The 13,938-nt window shown below is 37.7% G+C and overlaps 2 protein-coding genes across 8 annotated transcripts; one reads left to right on the plus strand and one right to left on the minus strand.

Annotated features, from left to right (window-relative positions):
* Window positions 1-18: 18 nt before the first annotated feature.
* Window positions 19-6,453, minus strand: LOC140777783 (serine/threonine-protein kinase Nek6-like). Of its 7 annotated transcripts, none has more exons than XM_073122126.1 (19): window positions 6,317-6,453; window positions 5,135-5,236; window positions 4,907-5,008; window positions 4,764-4,823; window positions 4,524-4,607; window positions 4,167-4,258; window positions 2,882-4,087; window positions 2,737-2,803; window positions 2,605-2,670; window positions 2,474-2,520; window positions 2,359-2,404; window positions 2,200-2,280; window positions 2,074-2,116; window positions 1,960-2,009; window positions 1,639-1,720; window positions 1,485-1,534; window positions 1,330-1,403; window positions 1,148-1,199; window positions 19-1,069 (listed from the first exon to the last, which is right to left on the minus strand). In XM_073122126.1, the coding sequence occupies exons 7-19, from the start codon at window positions 3,016-3,018 to the stop codon at window positions 134-136; spliced, it is 1,731 nt and encodes a 576-aa protein (XP_072978227.1). In that variant the 5' UTR covers window positions 3,019-4,087; window positions 4,167-4,258; window positions 4,524-4,607; window positions 4,764-4,823; window positions 4,907-5,008; window positions 5,135-5,236; window positions 6,317-6,453; the 3' UTR covers window positions 19-133. The 7 variants fall into 7 exon arrangements, with proteins under 7 accessions (XP_072978227.1, XP_072978225.1, XP_072978226.1 ...); XM_073122124.1 differs by lacking the exon at window positions 6,317-6,453 and adding an exon at window positions 5,336-5,433; XM_073122125.1 differs by lacking the exon at window positions 6,317-6,453 and adding an exon at window positions 5,336-5,433 and having other exon boundaries at window positions 5,110-5,236.
* A 943-nt stretch (window positions 6,454-7,396) lies between these two features.
* On the plus strand, window positions 7,397-12,624 carry LOC140779190 (uncharacterized). Its single transcript, XM_073124178.1, has 2 exons — window positions 7,397-8,123; window positions 12,317-12,624. Exon 1 carries the CDS (start codon window positions 7,517-7,519, stop codon window positions 8,093-8,095), a length of 579 nt encoding a protein of 192 aa, XP_072980279.1. The 5' UTR covers window positions 7,397-7,516; the 3' UTR covers window positions 8,096-8,123; window positions 12,317-12,624.
* The last annotated feature ends 1,314 nt before the right edge of the window (window positions 12,625-13,938 follow it).

Raw genomic sequence — 13,938 nt, forward strand, 5'->3', positions numbered from 1 at the left:
GTTATTTGCTTCACAGACTCAATCAAAACCACCTTTTTATTGGCAAATTTAAATATCGCAACGCCCGTGGCAAAACATATCCTCATCATTACAAATGTAAATATAGTCTTACCGTCTCAGACCTAGAGAAGAATCATCTACTCCACTTATTAATTTGGGAGACCTTTCCAAATTTGGGTTCGGACATGAGGCTCTTTGTCAACCAGATTGCTGTTTCTCTAGAGGATACAGCTTCTTCACCAAATGGTCTTAAAACACCAGCAAGTTCTTCGAGTCTCTCTTGTTCCAGTAGCTTTGCGCAAAGTTCAAGGAGAGATTCCAGGGCATCAGCTCTCTGTTGCACAATGTTCAAACCATCCCACTCTACGTGTGTGCCATCTCCATGCACAAGAGTTAATGTGCTGATTGATGATACTTCTTCTGGAACCCCTCCTACCTCATCTTGCTCAAATTTTGTTCTTTGTTGGCCAGCTTCCTCACCGCCGTTAACCGATGGTTTACATGGTACTGCTGTGTAATCTAGCATTGCAACTATGGTGTCAATTGGAACCACCTTCACTGGCAATATGCTGCTTAGATCTTTCTGCAGTTCTCCAGTTTGTCCTTGCGCTATAAGCACACTAACAATATTATCACTAATGTGTTGGTTGTCTTCGGATATTGATTGCTCTTCCGTGGTTTGAAAGAATGGACATCCATTATACTGCTGTTCTGTTTTCTCAATATATGCATTCCTGGATCTCTGTGAATTTCTGGGATTAACTCTCTTGATGTCACCATTGTTTAAGTTGTCAGCAGAGTCAATATCAGGAATTTTATTAATTGAATCATCTGATGACTTCTTGACAATCTTTTCTTTTTCTTCAACGTGTTCCGACTGTTTTCTTGCATCTCCGCCATTTTCACTGCATCTTGTAGTTTTACCTGCTCGCTTTTGGCCAGAGTTTTGCCTTAATGTGTGTTTCTCTTGTAAATTGTTGGTAGATCTTATAGGAAGGTAGAGAGAAGAGGGATTGCAGTATTCAGCAAGGTAAGGTTGCAAACAGTGTTGCCTTAACAGGTCTGAAGCCTGACATATAGGAGGCCATATAAATGAGTAAAGTTTGGCAGCATCTGATTATTCTGGAAACGAGTTTTTGAGACTTACAGTCGGTCTGCGTTCTGGATTTTTTCTCAGCATACATTTGATCAATTGCTTCCTGTCATTCATAAACTGTATATAAATATCTGAATGATATCAACATAAAAACTTATGTGTGTCAAAGGGTGCATATAATATAGATGCCATAATTAGATTAGCAAATGATCTATCTGGGCCAGGATATTTACAATGCTGATGAGTATACAGTGGGCATTGGAGATATTGAAGATCTGTTTACTTTGTTAACCAGTCCTGCCATGTCCTGTTCAAAGATATTAATATTCTTAAGATAGATAGTTTTACTTATTCCACAGGCATTAGTGGGGATCTCCTATGCACTTACCGGAGCTCTGAATGCAGCACGATGTGCTACAATCTCAAACATACAGCAACCTGGTACATTATAAGAAAGAAGATGAAGTTATAAATTCAGATTGTTTATCAGATTCAGGTATATCGATATTCTCACCAACAAAACATGGATTCAGAAACTTCACCTAGCGACCAGATATCTGATTTGTAGCCATAAGGTAGATCTGCAAGTATCTCAGGGCACATGTAGTTGGGAGTTCCGACGACCTACAGAATTAATGGACATAACACGGCTGAGTCGAGTATTTCTTCTGCATTCGATAGTATGAATTATGCTGGTTTTGTTGGCAAATTCTACTTTCAAATGATGTATGATATCCTAATATCAATTTTGGTGAACTGCACGATAATATGTAAAGAAGATTCAGGTTCTATTTATCAACTATATTATGACCTTCTTTCATCGACTTACTGAACCTCTGACGAGTAAGATGAAAGAAATATACCGAAGAAGTAAGATCCTCCGTATTGAGCAATTTTGCGAGTCCAAAGTCACCTGTGACACAGCTACAGTTAGTTCTTTTCTTCCAATCAATCTCTTCTTCTAGTTTACTTCTTACCAAGCCGGATGTCATCGTCCTTCGTCAAGAATATATTCGAGCACTGAAAAGAAACATAAAAAAAATATTGATGAGCAAAATTTAAATCTTCCACCTGAACTGTTCCTTATAGCTAGCTGGTTATACCTTAAGATCGCGGTGTATCACACGGTTGGTGTGCAGGTAATCAACTGCCAGAAGTAACTGCGTCAGCCATTTGCACACCCTCTGTAACACAAGATATAGATTTAATCGCATCGATTCTTGAACTCTTCTAATTGTTGCACAAATATGCTATTTTCTTACTCCCTCGGAGAATAGTACTCCTCTGGCCTTCTTTATCTTCTCCGCCCTGCATTACTTTACGTGAGAATGAGAGAAAGTAATAGAAGGATATAAGCTGCGATCAAGGAAGACATACATGTCTCCACCATCGCAGAAACTTGTCACAATGCACACAGAATTCCCCTGGAAAATGGAGATAAATTAAGTTAATTTAACAACGGAGTATTAACATAAAATCAAGTAACCCGAAAGGTATTAATTAAGCACCTGGTCTACCCAACCGTCCTTGTACTCCACGATGTATGGATTGCTCAAAGTCGCCATCAGAGCCATCTATTGCACAAACCCATCAATTACCCAAAAGATTAGTAAGAATTCGACGGTTAAGATGTTACCAACCTCCTGATAAGCTGTGCGTTGGAATTTCTCGGTCTGCTTCGCCAATCGTATCCTCTTCAAGACATACCTAAAAGAGGGGGAAATCGTGATCGTGTACTAATCCGACGGCTAAAGTGAGAAGAATCCCGAGAGACGGACGGCTCACCTCTTCCGCTCGGTCTTGTGGATCACGAGAAAGGCGGCTCCGAAGGCCCCTCTCCCGATTTGCTCCACGATCTCGTACTTCTCTTCTTCTCCTCCCCACTCCATCCTCCCCTTGGATCCAACGCCTCTCCGCACCATTTAAAAAGGAAGAAGAGGAGAGAAGCTGAATTAAATGAGACTCACTGCGGGTACATCAGAACGCAGGGTATCACGCGAGAGGGATGAGGAAAGAGAGGGAGAGCTCTCAAGTGGTGACAATAATAATGGCTTGAGATGGAAGCGACGAGGCATGGAGAGGAACCGGGCTTTATACTTCTTCCTTCTTTGCTGCCTTTGGTTCCTTTCTTTGTTTTAAGTTTTAAATTTTGGAGCGAGTATTTAAATGGAAAAGGAAAAGGGAGGGGAGGGGGGTAGAGAGAGAGAGAGAGGTTGCTTGCGATGTGAACGTGGGAGGAGGGAATCATTGCTCGACGTGGAGTTGGTACCCGTTGGATCATAATGATTCGGAGTTGAGGAAGTTGATGGACGGTCGGGATCGGGGGATTTAACCCGAGCGGTGGGGGTTCGCTGTTCTTTGCTGGTGGAGGCGGGGTTGAGCTGAAAAGGGTGTTCTAATTTCATGAATGGATAAGGTGTTAAAAGTAATTGGTGCGAAATAGTTTGGATCGATCTGTGGTCTAATCTGGACTCGAGCAGATAAGACACAGCTCTAATTGGTTTCCCATCAAGCTAACAGTTTTACAATTGGAAAATTTTGTCGAAATTTGGATAAACTGGCAGGTAGGTTGGCAATTGCTATGGTTGCCTGGTTGCTGTCAAGTGAGGAGAATTTGGACGAAGTTTAAAAAAAAAATGGTTGCTAAATTTAATCCACTGGCAAGTTTTTGAAGCAAAGGTAGCAACATAAGATGGCAGAAAATTGTTAAACCTGACATCTAACAGTAAGATTCAAACAACCATCAGAGAAACACTATTCTTAAGAGTTGGCAGAGAACTAAAAAGTACTAACAAAAGGAAACAAATAAAACTGCATCTTAGCTTAGACACTGTCATCACTGAAGTGATGAATTTATACTTGGATAAGGAGTGTTACCGTAGAACCATGGAGGTGGATCACTAGGTTTTTCGCCTTTTTGTACCTCAGCATTTTTAAGTCTTTGTCATCCGTTCTGAAATTCTTTGATCTGTAATTGGACACTTCTTTGATCTGCGAAAGATGAGAGATGGTATGTTCATACAAGTAATAGTAACCTAGTGACTGCAAATGCTTTTACTAGAAAACTCACTTTCCCTGTTTCACAAGAGTATCACTAGGTGCTTTTGTCATGGAAACTTGTTTTGACCATGTCTCATATGCTTTAAGTCTTCTTAAATTCTCCTATAAGAAAGAGAAATCAAAAGCAAATCTGATTAGTCCTCCCAGAAAAGTATAGAACGTTAGATTATTAGAACACCATCAAATATTTTGAAGCAACTAACGAGAGTGTATGATTCCCAGATTAGAAAGGTATCAGTCGCTACCATTTGATTGTTTGTTTGAAACATAATACAGTACATGATCTTTTTTTCTCTCCGGAACTTACATGTTGAGAAGTAACGATGTTAGAAATGCAAGGTCATGAGTATAACACAACAGAGCGTACCTTTTGTTCTCGCTTTATCGAATAGTTTCCTTGAATCGATGAGAGTCCACATTCGGATCAGAACATAGCATAGAACATAAAAGTCTGGCATGTTGAATAATTATGTCAACAAGCTGCATAATTGGGTAATAGTAACTCATTCGCCTAAAATTATATCACTAGCGACTAGGAGTTGCCAAATGGAGAACACATGATCATGCCTAAGTTCTGAGTTATTATATCAGAGTAACTGAGCTGTACCTTTCTGAACATTGATCTGAATATCTCTTGCAGATTTTTAATAGATTCACCAGAGAGGGCCTAATCAAGATGGAATAAACTTCAATAAGAAGACAGGAATATTGTTGAACAAATCTTGATGATAAGATTAAACAGTGACTTACAACATCTATACATAACCAGTTTGATCATAAAATTTCCAATTTTCCCTCATCACTGAGAATTGACATCACATTCTACAAAAGCTGAAACTTTTCTTTGCATTCCTGTACAAGAATGTAACCAGTCAGTTAAAGAAGTGAGAACAATTCAAGCATGAAAACAGAACTTTGAAACCATGGACAATAATTTTCAGAATAAGAAAAACCATGGATAGCAGTGCACATCATCACCAGGAACTTTATCTGGATGTAAGCAGTTGGTAAGCACAAGGCCAACTTGTAGTATTCCTCCTTTATATCCTGCCGTGAAGCTGACCTCTTCACACCAAGAATCTACAAGAAATCTAATTGAGTGTGCTTTGCAGAAAACCTTTCCAGAAAGTTCAAATTCTACGATAATCAAAAGGTAATAATAATAAGCACCAAACACACCCTCGTTCAGAAAGAAGCAAAGTAGCAAATTAACTATTGCTTTTCTGGTTAATTAGAACCTTAGCAATAGCATATTACACGGTAAGCATCAAACAATGTATGTTTTTTTCTAAAGAAGAAAAAGAATCCAATCCTTATTTGTATCTACCAGTATGGTGAACAGCACACATCTATACATTGCCATCACCAAAATTAGACAAAAAAGCTATCAACACTATACAAAATGTGAGAAAAGTATCATCTCACCCACCCTGCTAATTCCAGACCACCCAAAATACAAGTACACTGAATCACAAGATATAGCCAGTTTACCCAACTGGAATAAAGCCATAGTTGCAACACACTGTCAAAAGAAAGCTAACAGCAAACAGAGGATGGAATCCTTTTCAGTAAAAAAAAATAATAACAAATCAGTTTATTATTATCTTATATTGGTCAATTTCTTAAAATCATCCTGACCAATTATATTTGATATGGCCAGATATAACATTTGGTCGCTTTTCACTGCATTGATGAACTCTGAAATGTTGTCAAAACCTCCCCATTTCATTGTTCTAGTGCAGCCAATCACCAAACATACATTATTAACTATAACATCTCAGTTGTTATCAACCAATTCACCCCTAAAGGAAGCGGATGTAAGCTTTTAACCGCTGTAAAAGATTTCAACTCAAACATCTCTCAGAAGGCATAGTTTCTTGTCATTCTAATCCATGATAAAATGGCACATCTACTTGTCAACTCTTTGTCTCCCTTCTGCAAGCTCAGGCACAACGCTTGACGTCTTGCAATAGAATCACTCGACCATCCACTAAAAATGACCCCTTGATACATGGCATTGAAAAGTACACAATCGCCAGGAAGAAAAAACGTATCAGATATCAATTCATTCAAGGCAACGTTGGCGAGATCAAGAAACGATCTGCCAAGCTAACAGAAGGAGAGGATCGTGGAGATAAATAGAAATCTATTCTCAATTACCTCATACACGCACTTCTTCACATTGTTGGATTCTTTGCTGCGTCCCCTATCTTGATTTTGGTTCTCGCCCTCTTCCGAAGCGCTAGTTTCACGCTTCCTCCCCATCCCCACAGAGAAGATGCGAGAGGAGGAGGAGGAGAGGAGGAGATGGATAAAGATAGTGAGGAGAGGGAGGATTTGGGTTTTGTATTCGAGGATAGAGATCGCATATCTCCCGCCTTCTTTTATATATATATATATTTTATATATATATATATATATATATATATATATATATATATATATACACACACATACGTTGGATGAACATATTAGTACACCTTGAAATATGTTATCTTTTATAGGATAGAAAAGAAAACTTCTTCGATTTCATGCAGATAAAACTCAATGACAGTAATTGGGGTGAAGATTTATTATCTTTATCTGAGACGCTAAATGAGTTTGGACTTAATTTGCCGTCTAACCTATATATTAATTAGGCCTTATTTTTGTTTCTATTATCAACAATTTTTTTATTTTTTATTTTGACAAAATCTATTGTCAAAACATTTATTCAGATTCAATCGTACAAGTTCAGCTAATGCCCATTAGTAAACTGAGAATATAATTTAGATTTTCTAACACATCTCTTAAAAGTTTATATGTAACCGTGAATACAATCTTTAATGACTAAGTGGTCATTTAATGAAGTATTAAAATCCTTGAATTCGATTCTTGTAATGTAACTATGTAAGTGATACTTTAGTGTCAACAAATCGTCCGAACATAATAAGATCGAAAGTTATAAAGTGGTAAAGAAGTATTTGCCAACAAATTATATTAGTAATTAGTGTTAAAAAAGAAGATGTAAATCTGTCATTAAATGGGTCATAGACATTCATCATTGTTTAATTTAGGTTTTATTACATATAAATATATTAAGGCACAGCCGAAGGCCCAGTCCACTTGTTTGGGCCGCACGAATTAGAAAGAGACCATTCCACTCCGCTACACCGCCCCAAGTTTATAATTTATAATTTTATATAGATCCTTCGCTTTCAGTAACCTCCGGTTCAAGTACCGCTGCCTCCCTCTCCGTTGCAAGGCCTTTACTAATATATTCAACTCCTACCTCCATCTCTTGCCCTCTCTCTCGTCTAGTCGTCTTCGACATTACTTGCTCTCCCAAACCCTAAGACCTTCTCTCTTCCACAGTCCCCGATGGTCCGCGCGTACACCCAAGAGCACGTGTACCGCCACCCCTGGGATCGCGTGACCACAGCAGCGTGGCGCAAGTTCACGGATCCGGAGACGGCCACCGTCCTCTCCCACATCGTCGACGTCCACACACTCTCCCGCCGCCTCGAACCCTCCACCGGCCGCCTCCACACTACCCGATCCATCACCGTCCGCTCACCTCCCCTCCCCTTCCTCCTCCGTCGGATCCTCGGCCAGGACGCCGTCGTCTGCCACTGCGTCGAGTCCTCCGACGTCGACGCCCCGAGACGCCAGATGGACATCGTCGCCGTCAACGCCAGCCTACGTGGCATCATCGAGGTGGAGGAGCGGTCGAGTTATCGCCCCCACCCGGAGCGGCCGGAGGAGTGGACCGTGTTCCGGCAGGAGACGAGTATTAGATGCAAGCCGCTCTCGGCGCTTGCCGCCGTGGCGGAGAAGGTGGAGCAGCGGTGTGCCGAGAGGTTCTTACAGAATAGCGCAAAGGGGAGGGAGGTCGTCGAGCGGATCTGCGGCTACATCGAGGCCGAAGCCTCAAAGGCCACCGCAAATGTTTCTTGTTAAATGTCATCCTATGGCCTCTCGATCCGAGGTTAGGGTCTCTCTCTTTCTCTCTTCTTATTCTGTGCGTTGTATTCTGTTTTAATGCCTGATCGTTTGGAATAACTGTGTTGACTATTGATACACTTGTGAGGCAACGATTTCTTGATCTATTGTCTGTATGGTCGCTCTGATTTGGATCAGGGCAAACTGATTGGAATTGAAGAATTAGGCATCTAAGATCTTGGATTTGCCATGTTCGATTGCTAGTTATATTCACGATGTTTATGTGAATCAACTTTGCTGCTTACCTTTAGGATCATCATATAGATATCATGATGATTAGTAGGACGAACTGGTCTTCAATAATACTTCATAATTTTGAGCATTCTTTGTTGGGATTAATTTGGAGCGCTTGTTAGGGTTTTACATCTGCTGTATGTTCTACAGTAGTTACAAGAAAATCTTGAAAGAAATATTGAAAGATAGAAGGATATGAAATGTGAGTAATAACATGCTTTACCTTTTGTGAATAAATTAGTTGAAATGATTATGTTGAAAAATATAACATATAGAAATATGTTTCCTTGTCAAGATCCTAAGTATCGATTTTCGGATAGCCATCGGTCATTCGAAAAAACAATATGTATCATGCCAGATCAACTATATTAAGCCATCCATTTTGGCAACCTAAATTGAGATTAACTAAATCTTCAATCCATGTTCCTTGTGCTCATTTCTTCTTTATAGGAGATTTCATTCTGTATTAGCAAGTTATTCCTCTCAGGTTCTCTGTTTTTGCTCAACAAATTGGAGTTATATTGATTTTCAAATTGATTGTTCTTTTCATGGTGTGTTGCTCACTTTATGGTCTAAACCCCTATGATTTCGAGAATTGTGAATTTATAAACAATGAGTGAAGATTCATTTAGCTCCCTTATGGCTTTTTAGAACAAAGCAAGGTATTAAAAGACATTTTGGTGGCTGTCTTGGCGAGGCGGTCCATGCATAGGCCTTATGCATTCCAACAGCGGCTGGGCTACTTAGGTAGGTTTTTTTCGGGCCACCGATGTGGGTACAGCCCCAAAAGTGGTGAGGATCAAGTGTAGTTGATCGGGTTTAGTTAAGTTTTTTAGAAAAAATATGAAGTTTCACGGTCTTACAAACCCGTGAACCTTCATGCAAATCCCTAACTATAAATCATGTCTTTTTCGATCAAATGGCAGTGGCAACTCTCTGTTACTTGCGAATGGATGAATGGTTGTGATTGACAACTAGACAACGATCATCAATGGTCTCACTTGCTCTCTCTCTCTCTCCTCTCTTTCTCCTAGTCTCTCTCCTTATCTCTATTCGCCTAACACACCACTACCTAGTATAATTTGTTCGGATTTGGTAGGGTTTAGGAGAGAAAGGAGGAAAAGATATGGAAGAAATAGCAGTGATTTGGGTGGAGGCAAGAATTGAATAAGAGACCGGGAGAAGCACAATATCGTCAAAGTAGGCAATCTCCTGGTGATGTTTCATTTCATGCAAAGTTCAAAATATCGGAATTGGGATTAGAAATGACCACTAAAAAAATGATACGTAATTACTGTAAAATTATATTTTTTTAATATAAAAAATAAAATTTTAGAAAATAATTATAGACAATTATGAATAACTTTCATATAAAATTTAAAAAAAGTACTACTCTCTCTGCATCTCTTCCATTCACTCTCTCAAATGAAATAATGAGCTAATATATTTTACCACCCTTTACATATGCCTAAAATTATTTTGCTCTCTGTATTTCAAAAAGACTCAAACTATTTTATGTACTTATGATTAAAATGAATTTCTTTTTTTGTCAAATATTCCTGTTTCACTCTCTACTGTCGTGTAATAGAGTGAAAGAGAGAGAGAGAGGAAGAGAACAGATGAAAGAAATAGAGGCGATGATAGAGAAAGAGAAAGGGAGTGGAGGAGTCGGATAAAAAGAGTTAAGAAATAAAAAAATACATACTCTAGTTTTGTCGGAGGTTGTGATAGCCAGATCTTCATCGAAGGAGCTCGCCATATGTCAACTGAGGTCGAATCTACGTCAAATGGCTTAGGAGAGAAAAAGAGAAGTTTTCTCTCTCTGATGCTATGTCTTGATTCATGATCATAATATGCTATTGCCAATTTTGATCCATATTGGCTAATCTGTCTTGGACTCTTGGTATCGACTAATACTACAATCCATGACTTTCGTGTCTCTAACATGTCTCTTTGGTTTTGGAGACGCATGTGGATGGGAAAAATTAACTCCACCTCAAAGGGAGCTTGGTAGGGTTTGGATTTTGTAATGGCTCATTACTTTCTAGTCCGATTTTAAAAGACTGAAGTGTGAATCATTTTACCATAATAGTTAAATTTAATCTGAGCAGTGTGAATTAATTTGACTAAGTTTAATAAAATTTACATATAATATATATTAGATTATATAATTATTTATATATTAAAAATACTAGACCGTCTTAGTGCTCGCCTATACGCTATGCTGTGGGGTGACCGACCGCTATTTGGAACTGTCTTTCAATATATTAGAATAAAGAACTTAAACAGTTGAAACTTATACTGAGATCTAATGTAAAATGCAAATGATATTGCTTGTGCTTGTTATTATTAGCATTTTGTGGAGAATGTTCATTTTCTCCCATCAGTATAGACTATATTTCTCCTCGTCTGTGTAATTCTAGGTTTAATATTTTACTGTCTTTAATAGTATTATAGAGATGATCATTAGGTCAAACCTACCCAAACTTGGCCCGAACCCGCTCAGTTTTAATCGGGCTAAGCCTAGCTCGAGTCCAGGATGGTAGTCGACAATATGAGCTAAGCCTTCGCTCCCCCGACCCGAGCCCGAGATGGTAGTGGGCGACATGGGATAAGCCCGACCTAGAAGTTCAATCCATTATTCCCATCTATAGCTCAATCCTATAATTTTTTTAATCCCACGTTGAATATTCAATAAACTATATATTAATATATAAGTATGTTCTCATGAAAGATAACTAAAATGTCTTCATATAAGTCTTATTAAACTCGGTCTAATAAAATATAATATTTTTTATATTTAACCAATTATGTTAGATCCATTATACCCAACTCAATCTCAATATCTAATGGGCTAGTGGGCGGTAACAGACTAAAATATTCTAGCATGATCGAAAAATTTGCCCGACTCGAGTGATTGGTGAGTTGGACCGTAAACAAATATTTAAGTATGATTAGCTCGGAAAGCCCGGCCCGGCCTGCCTAATGATCACCTCTATAGTATTACCTAAAAGAGATGCTTGTGTGTTATAATTTATCTTGACGTCTAACTTAGTATGATGTTGAAACTAGCTATGCTTTGTGATTTATGAATTTCCTGTTCAGTTTTGTCCTAAAAAGTTTAAACTAATAGTAATAATAGCTGCAAGTATTCGCTAGTTAATCCTTTGACAAGCAACTTCCATATATCGTTGATTCATCTACTTTCTCCAATCTTATGATAGTTAATTAACTTGAAAATAAATTCAAGCGAAAAGAAATTTATTTTTGACCAAAGGCTGTGAAGGGTATGTATTTGTTCTATTTGATAGAAAGCTGCTGAGTATGCCTTTCCTTGACAGATGATATGTTGTTCAGTGTTCAGTTGCTCTTGACCCTCATTCTACCTGTTCACCCTTCTTGTCCAGGGTCTCCTTATCTCACTTAGGAGTCTGTCTTTGAGAAAGTGATACATAATTCCATTTGCCTTATGCTTTACTCCATCCTCTCGACTGGATGCTTCATTAAAGGAAAACTGAATCATTTAATGGCTGTACTTTGATTTCTCATAATCCACTGTTTATCTTCATCAAGTCCATGAATAGATTATCTTGGAGCAAGTTATCTGTTCTGGCGAAAGCGAGTCAATTGTGATTGTGTAATGCTCATTCTATATTACAAATATTATTAAACAAGCCAATCCCTTAGATGAAAAATGTGAAGTAGCAGACTTACATAAGGTTGGCACAATGATGTTTTGATGGTTTTGGAGTCTTGAGAAGCAGGCAAATAATAATTGTACATGAGAAATATCAAAGTGATTTTTTGCTTGTCTATGGTTTATGCAAAGTCTAGGTTTTGGACACTTAAAAGATTGTAGTATTACAATTTACACAGACTGTTGCTCTACTTTGCTTTCACAATATTGTTTATTGCTCACCCATCTTCGACACTAATGGTTAATAGGCGGTGTTTCCTAAAACAAAGCTTCTCAGAGAGGATAAGCTTCTCCCGAGCCTTCTAGGTGACGACATGCAAAGGTATTGCCTGCAAATTGAAATATGAAATCACCCATTACTTTTTTGTTAAACTGGCCGCTGGAGGCCAATAAAAACACACACCCAGTTTTGTCAGGCCCTAAATTATTTATTGCTTAGTGGAATAGTGGGCCTATGTAGAAATACATGATATATCAGTTGCAATAAAACAACCAATTGGGTTGCTATTGTGGTACTATTAATCAGATAACCTAAGTTTGAATTGGGTTATGGTCATTTCTTACTCCGATCTCCGACTCTTTTCGTACAAAAACAGTAGTTTTTTTTTTATGAATTGTGGTAACATGTAACATGCTTAGTATGGAATGGAGTAATTTGTTGTTTCGTCAAAAGTTTTGTTAAAATGATTATGTCTCTAGATATATTATATGCGCAGCTCTTCTTTTTGTGGCATGTGTTAAGCTCCTACTAGTTGGTCTATAACATGTATAAATGACACGTTTTGGCTTTTATCACTAAAAGAAAAAGGGTAAGAAACATGTAATAATGGCAGGTCATTGCTTATCTTATCTTCTCCTTTAGGAAAAAAAAAAAAGAAGCTTTCTTAGGTGGCATTTGGATATGCTATGATTACTAAACTTAGTTAGGTATCCTTATTTTTAAACTTTAAACAGTTTACTTTAGAAATAAGGTCAAATAATGAAATTATAAATTATTCTAATATTTAATTATATATTAGATAAGGAGTAATAATTGTATTTAATGTGCTATAAAGTTGGTAAATTGTATTAGGAACTAGTGATGTTTTATATTGGCTAGTTAAAATATGTTTGATTAGATTTAAAGAAGTACAAAGATTTAATAAATTTGTACTTGCAATTATTTTTTATTAATAAAAATGTAAACTATATACATAAAATATCTATACTATTATATTCTTTCCTGCACTACCTCAATATTCCGGCGTTATCTTGGTACTTGCACTAAAGAAAAAACTTGTCTGGAACCCTGCTCTAGTTATTGTGGGGTTATTATCTCGGTTGAGTCACTATTAGCTTTGGAGAGGAGAGAGAATTATTTATAAAAAAAAGAAATTGAATGTTATTAAGTGTTGTCTTGTCAAGACATTTGATTCCCTTCTGTCTACACAAAATAGCATCTCTTTTCCAGATGTCCAATCCCTTTCAGATATCATAAGAAAATTGACTATAAAAGGAGCTTTTGCCAATAAAAACGCTAATGACAGAGAAGGGTGAATCTCCTTTCTCCCTTCCGACACCAGAAGTTACTTCGTCTCCTTTTTAAAACAATAATTTTGTTATTATTAAATTAAAATAATTTGAGTGTATGAAGTGAGAGGAGAGGAGAGGAGAGTGAAATAGAAACTATTATAGCAGTATAATTTTAAGTGATTATTTAGTCATTATACTAATATAAGAAGACTTATTTTAGAAAATGTTAATTCTTATTTCAGGAGCAAACGGAGGCAAAACATTTAGAACAACGATTTTAATCAGCTGTAGCAAAGACTGTCTCTCCAGGAGAACTAGAACAGGAAGAAAAAAAAAAAGGTATGGCCCAAGAAAGAGA

This window comes from Typha angustifolia, chromosome 15, assembly GCF_048772165.1.
Source record: "Typha angustifolia cultivar Huaian chromosome 15, ASM4877216v1, whole genome shotgun sequence".
NCBI lineage: Eukaryota > Viridiplantae > Streptophyta > Magnoliopsida > Poales > Typhaceae > Typha > Typha angustifolia.

Excerpts from the sequence above, each read along its gene's own strand:
- LOC140777783 (XM_073122129.1), bottom strand. The coding sequence starts at position 3,018 with ATGGTGCGGAGAGGCGTTGGATCCAAGGGGAGGATGGAGTGGGGAGGA. Across the intron at positions 2,804-2,881 it reads CACAAGACCGAGCGGAAGAG|GTATGTCTTGAAGAGGATAC; the intron begins GTGAGCCGTCCG and ends CCCCTCTTTTAG. Across the intron at positions 1,200-1,329 it reads ACTGTATACTCATCAGCATT|GAAGCAATTGATCAAATGTA; the intron begins GTAAATATCCTG and ends TATGAATGACAG.
- LOC140779190 (XM_073124178.1), top strand. The coding sequence starts at position 7,517 with ATGGTCCGCGCGTACACCCAAGAGCACGTGTACCGCCACCCCTGGGAT.